This window comes from Crocuta crocuta, unplaced genomic scaffold (genome assembly GCF_008692635.1).
Source record: "Crocuta crocuta isolate KB4526 unplaced genomic scaffold, BGI_CrCroc_1.0 scaffold318, whole genome shotgun sequence".
Classification (NCBI taxonomy): Eukaryota; Metazoa; Chordata; class Mammalia; order Carnivora; family Hyaenidae; genus Crocuta; species Crocuta crocuta.
The window spans coordinates 288,427-295,252 of record NW_027531425.1 but is presented as its reverse complement, the minus strand read 5'-3'; the positions used below and the strand labels follow the sequence as shown (position 1 = coordinate 295,252).

The 6,826-nt window shown below is 44.9% G+C and overlaps 1 protein-coding gene across 9 annotated transcripts in view; it reads left to right on the top strand.

Moving 5' to 3' along the window:
• SRGAP2 (SLIT-ROBO Rho GTPase activating protein 2) overlaps positions 1 to 6,826 on the top strand; it is a 243,244-nt gene that overhangs the window by 158,262 nt on the left and 78,156 nt on the right. For all 9 annotated transcript variants that reach the window (XM_077772041.1, XM_077772039.1, XM_077772040.1 and 6 more), the window contains exon 4: positions 4,466 to 4,528. In XM_077772041.1, coding sequence (XP_077628167.1) covers positions 4,466 to 4,528 — 63 coding nt within the window. The remainder of the gene's footprint in view (positions 1 to 4,465; positions 4,529 to 6,826) is intronic.

Sequence of the window (6,826 nt, the reverse complement as noted above, 5' to 3'; positions counted from 1 at the left end):
GGGGGACCCAGACATCATTTCTGAGCTCTCACCCGCACGATCACTACCCCTGCTCCCCCACAGCTTCACACCGCACCACTGGTTTAGATGGGCTGAGGTGGGTTGGGGAAAGTCCAGACACAGTGTCCACTGTCCCCTGGCACTGGTCCCGCTGCCAGACACCCACTCCTTGGACCCCTGTCCTCCCCACCAATAACATTTCAAGCAAAGCTCCTGCTCATGAAACGTGGCCTCTTTGAAGTGCCGAATGAGTGCCCCTAAAACTGTCACTGCGTATCTGGTGGTGCTCCTGCTGCTGCCAGAGCTTTGTCTAGGGTTCATGTCCCTTTCCTCTGAAACCTGTCAATGTAAATTCAATTTTAAACTGGATATTTTAACAGTTGGTCTCAGAAATATCTTTGGGGGTGGGGGTGCTAGCCTTGGTGAAGGGAGATATGTGCCCTTGAAAACTGGATTCTTTTTTGGAAAACTGCTGACACGGGCTAATCGGCAGAGAGCTAAATGACCCTACTGTTTCTACCTGCTGACAGGCTAAGCCTTGGGACGGGGCCGAAATTAGCTCTCACCACATGGCAGAGGCATGCCTTCCTCTTTTTTTTTTTCTTTCATACAAACGGGGTGATTTTGTGCCTGTCAAATAATATGGCTTTGTAGTGTAGATGTAGGATAGAGGGTATAAGCCATGCACAGTGGCCCACCCACCCCACAGTTTCGCTAAGCAAAATAGCTACAGGACAAGGTAAGAGGTAATCACCCGGGATAAGGACTGGTTTGAAAACCCTTTCGTGCCCTGCATTCTTTGGGAAATGCTAACAGACAAAGCCATCCAAGCTCAGGAGGTGTATCCATCCAAAGAGTGACCAGCCTTAGTGCCAGGCAGCCCAAGATCGAGTAGCCTCTTGTTTCTTTGCATTTCTGCCGCCATACCCTTCCTTTGAGTGAGGCGGCTGTGGAAGATTCCAGTCTTGGGGAAGTGCGGTTGTGCGTTTCATCTCAGTTGGAAAAGGAGGATTCCCTACCCGTTTTTGTAAATGCACAGCTGGCAGGAGCTGTAGCAATCCCACTGCCTTCCGGATCAGCTCCACCCCAGCACCACCCCAGCAGCAGGCGGAGTGGCGACCGGGAAACACACTCTGCCCGGCGCAGTTGTGGTGAGTTTCAAAATAAAAGATCCCCGCCTAAGACACCATTGCACTTCCTATCCCATGGAACCAGCATTGTTAACTGTGCCACATCTCTTTTCTAAATTTAGGCGTCTTATTTTTTTTCCAGGCAAAGATTACTATGCAAACATTTAAGACAAAAACTTTGCCCAAAGTAATTTTTCCCCTCGACTTCTATTTGGTGTCCTGCAATGTTTAGATGACTCATTCTCTTCCAAGAAATTTTAAAGAAAAGAGATGCAGGCTGTGTGATAGCACACAAAGACTGCTCTGTAAATTCTCTTTTTCCTCCCTGCCTAGAAACCCGTTGCATTTTTTTAACAGGGAACGGAAGAGCCCTGCAGACTTCATTCTCATCAGGTTTTGTTGTTCCCAGGATTAAATGTCCCTTTTGTCTTTGGGTGGGGCCCCCTTGCAGCTTCCCAGCTACAACCCTTCCACCGAGGCCAGCGCGGAAGCCCTTCCTGGCACGCTGGGGCCACGCTGCCCCCACGCTGCCCCCAGAGGCACACAGTGCAGGTTTCCGACACAGAGAATGGGTGGCCTTTGAGCATCCGAGAGGGGAGAGGGAGGCACTGGTGAGTTACTGCCTCTCTCCTTGTGTCAGAACTGTTCCTGATTGCCAGGGGCTCTCTCGGACACTGTGGGCTAGCTTCACGTGTGTTCCCAGCCCAGCCCTCGGCCACAGGGAGTCAGAATCCGCTTCAGCAGCCTGTTCAAATAAACAGGGATAACAGTTGGGTCGGTCCTTTTCCAACTAATCGGTACACGAAAGGAAACATCTGCCTGGGTTTAATTGCTTTTTTATTGGTTATGCTTTTTTCCCCCTCCTCCCTTTCCCTCCCCCCGTCCTCCTGTGGCTAAGTTATTTAAGTCACGGGTAAGCAACAGGGTACAGGAATGGGAGTTCTCTTCAGGAACCTCTGCCATTTAAACACAAGGAGGCAGTAAGGGAGGATGGGTGGCTGACAGGGGAGTTTGGCTTGGAGGCAGGAGAGCAGGGTGTTTGGAAGTGATACTCGTAGTCACTTCCTGGCCTTGTTGCTGACTCTGGAGCTGGTTGGTGAGTGATTTTGCCTCACTTCACCTCCTTGGATCTCTGTTGCTTCAGCGGAGCTCAGCTCTCCTCGTGATGGGAAGGAGAGGCTGGTATGTGAGATTCTAGATGAGAGGCATTTCCTCTTGTGGCTTCTTCCAGTGGTTGAGGGCATTGGATGAGAGACATTTGGGAATGGTAAGTTTAAGACTGGCAAGATACCCCTGAAGCCATCCATTTTGTAGAGCATCTTGGTCCCCAAAGGGACCTTGCTCATCATCTTCTACTCTGGGGAGTGAAGCCAACCAACCATATACTGAAGTGGGCAGTGGGTGAATCTAATGAGGACTCAAAAGCCCAGAAAAGATCATGAAGAATCATAGAATGGCAGAGGTTAGGAAGGGCCTTAGGATGTGTCAGCCTTTCATTTTATGGAAAGGAAAAGAGAGGCCCAGAGAGATTAATTGTGTTGTTCAAAGTTATCTTCTTGATGGTGGAGGAGCCAGGAATAGGAGAGTCTTGTGATTGCTCATTCAGGGCTCCTTCCACTCATTTCCACACAGCCAGGTGTAAAAAGTCCTATCTAGCCACAACAAAGGTCACACATGTTATATTCCATAATTAATTCCTTAGTAGAAAATGGCAAAGAATTAAAGGGAAATGAAAATGGTTCATTACAATCAAAGGACTACAAATCACAATAGGACATCAGATCAACTTGTCAAAAGGAAAAAAGTGAAGCAACATGCGTATATGCTTCTGGTGTTCTTTTTAGTTGGTACAGTTTTTCTCAAGGGCAATTTAGTGGTATAAATGAGTAGTCTTTGACTCAGCAATGTTACTTCTAGGGGAAAATAATGAAAGGTGTGTACATAGCTTATGAACAACGTAGTTGAATACAGCGTGTTTTATCATAAAAATTTATAAGCAAAGTAAATGTCTAAGAATAGGAGCTATATCAATATAACCTTTTATAATGTTCTGGAAAAATAACACATAGTGAACTGTTCACAACATTTGTTTAAGTGAATAAGTTAAGTTACAGTGTGTATAATGAAACCCCAATTTCAATTTGGTCATACCAAAAAGATTTGAAAAATAAAATCTAGAGGGATGATTTCTTAGTGATAGGAATTAAGTTACTTTTTCTTTTTTGATGTTTTCTACAGTTTTATTGTGTGTGTGTGTTTCTTATTCCAGTTTTCTTATTAATTATAATAAACATATATTCCTTTTGTAATCAGGAAAAAATAGTTTTAAAGTCATACATCTTGAAAACGGCAAGATCGTAAAGGACTATGTTTCTGACATGCAAGAGTTCTTCCTTTCTTTGCCTGGGAGCTGAGCGGGGCCAGGGGCAGTATTCTACCTTCTGTTAGAAGTCATTGTTGGTATCTGACTTGTAGGAAAGAACTAGAAGGAGCTGGCAGAAGATAAAATGAGGGCTTTCCCTCTCAATGACCCAGTGATGCCAATCAGTGTTTTAGTCTCTGCTCTCTGGGGCTCTACTAAAACACAAAAACAAAAACAAACAAACAAACAAACAAAAAAACACCAAAAAAGCACTCAGCATATAAGGTGTGGCTCTTTTTTCCTTCCTCCTTCTTCATTCTTATTTCTGCTATTCCACCTGGGTAGTTAGATGCCAGCCCTCAGTGGCAGCAGCAAAGAACCCAAGAGGCACTGCCACTTAGGACTGGCCAGTCAGAGACCCCTTAACATCCATTATCAGGATTGAGGAGCATTAGCTAATCTGCAAACCAGTCATTATTGGGTACTGCTGCCCTGGGAGTTCAGGTAGAAGTAAATCAAGTAAGACGTATACCTCCTTCCTGCTTGGAGGTATCTTGACGTCCTTGGATGTTTATATACTGCTTTCTATCTCATCCTATTTCATATCTGACTTGCATCCATGATTCTCAAGAAGGCTTGACTGCAAGTCTCAGAGAAACGATAGTTGCTAGGTGGGAAGTAGCTTTTAGTCCGCTCTTTGGGGACCAATCGAAAAATCAAAGCCTCCACCCACTTGGCCTCCGCATGATTGCCTTAGCTAGGCTATAGAAGGGGCTCATTTCATTTTATTAAAACTCTTTGAGTAATCTGACCATAATTGGGTCTGATCGGAGTGGTTATCTGATTTGCTGGATTAAATAATGGGCCTTAATTGAGTCTGTGTTAGTTGTAGAGCCAGTGCTGCTCTTGCCTTTGTTGCACCCTCCTCCCTCCTTCTATTTCCCAATTAACCTTCATTCCTCTTTCCTTGCAGAGTAAAGAAGTCGGCCAGCAGCTCCAAGATGATTTGATGAAGGTCCTGAATGAGCTCTACTCGGTAAATCAGATGGGTGCCTGGCTCTTTAACAAGCAGAGGGAAGCAGCATTTGGCAGCTTGTGGCCATAGTCACATCAGCAACAGAACTGAGCTGAGGTTGAGGGCAGTGCGTGGTCCCCATTGGGGGTGACTCCACCCATTTCTTTTCTTGACACTCTTACTTTCAAATCTGAGTGAGCCAAAAAGCACTCTCAGAGTAAGATCCCTTCTCAGCCTAACTCTGCCTTTGTTGTGGCATCGTCACCAGAGACCAGCCAAGGCCTCTCATCAGCACAACTGACACTCATTTGCAGCAAACCAGGGACCCCAAACCTAATGGCGAAGGACATAGTGTGCATCACACCATTAATATGTGCCTGTTGGAAAGGACTCGATATGCAAAGTTCTGCATGAGTTCTTGGGTTGATCTATGGGTTTGAGACAAGAGCAGGTGCTCTAGAGGGAAACACAGAGGCCTAAATGCCCCCAATCTAAGGGGCCAATTCAGGCAGAGAGAGCTTTGCACTGACTCTCCGGGGTTTTATAAAGGCAAACCTCAGTGACGAGGCAGGCTTTAGGTTTGGAGAAGAAAAATACAATCTGTTTTGAAATGACTGGCACTTTAGGCACGTGATGCCTGTGGCTGATGCATGTTTCTTCATGCACTGTAAGGTTTTCTCCCCAGCCATGTTTTGTTAAGTATAATTAGAACACATATGCACACCCAGGAAATTCCTGTTGCCATACAAGGAATATTTTCGATTATATAGCTAAAGCCACTTGGGGCCCCCTTCTTCAGCTGGGCTGTGCCCAGCCTTTGCTGTCTGTCTCTGGGGTGGCCCCGTCCTTCCGTGAAGGTGAAGTTGATTTCCTGTGTTTACTTGCTTATTCAATGTGTTTTCTTTCTTTCTTTCTTTCTTTCTTTCTTTCTTTCTTTCTTTCTTTTTTCTTTCTTTCTTTCTTAATTCGTAGGAAGACAGGCAGTGATGACATGCATCACAGGCATTTGGGATCAGAGAATTCCATGTTCTTGATCCAAAAGCATAGGTGTGGCCATTTTGTCATGGCAACTATTGAGCAAGTAAATAGGGTAGAGTAGTCATCAGACCGGTCTCCAGTGGCGCTCAGTTTGTTTGGAATTCTGCTGTGTGACTCTTATGCTCTGAAGGCGAGCAGATAGATGGTACTCTTTGGTTCAACTCCCAAGTTTTCATTTCTTTCAAGTGCAGTTAAAGCTTTTTATAAAAATAGAAGCGTGTTGATGTGAACCATTTGCAGACTAGATGTGTTTTCCTGAATGCTGGTGTCTTTGTAATGCTTTACTTCTGCTCTTTATTTTTAGAGCATCTTCTAGGCACCTATTACTCCCTTCTCTGACACAGAATTCACTAAGATAGAATTTGACACATGCAGTCATTATTTGAATCCTTTTATTCTCTTGCAAGCATCTAGAGCCTCTGCTCTTTGCTCTTTCTGGGGAGGCGTGGGGAGAAGAAGCAACAAACCCCAAACTAGTTCAAACCCAATTTGCCACTTCTGCAGTGCGACTTGATGTAGCAGTGAAATAACAGTGTCTGGGGATCCATTAGCTTTGCTCAGAGTCCAAGATCCCCTAATATGCTGTGATTTTTTAAAAAAATGAATAAGGGAAAGGGCATAATTCGTGCAGGAATGAGGAAGAAACCCGTGGAACTTGAACTTGCTGCTCTGGTTTGAGGAGGGCTGCATTGGCACCTTGGACTGTGGTCTTCAGGCAGTCCAGCATTTGCCAGCGCTTTCCTGCTCCATGCAGGGCATAGTCTTCCTGCTGGTGTGCAAACCAAGAATTGGCTGGGCATGGAGTCCCTTGCCAGGAGATGAATTGGTATACACTGTTTTTATTTTTATTTTTATTTTATTATATTTTTATTGAAGTGTAGTTGACACACAATGTTATGTTGGTTTCAGGCATACAACACAGTGATTCAACAAGTCTGCACGTTATGCTGTGCTCACAAGTATGGTTGCCATCTGTCACCATACAACACTATCATAACACCACTGATCATATTTGCTGTGCTGTACCTTTTATCCCTGGATACGCACTCTTTAAATTTGTCAATTTGCCCAAGGCCAAAATAAAAATTTGACATTTTCCTCTAGCAACGGGAAGGGATGAAAGCATAGAGAACACTGCAAAATTCCAGGGAAGGCAGAAGGGTCTAGCGTGGTGATTTTTTTTCTCCAAGGGGACATCTGGAAATGTCTGTAGACATTTTTGGTTGTCACAACTGGGGTGGGGGTGTGCTAGAGTTCACAATGCAACTAAAATCCTATAAT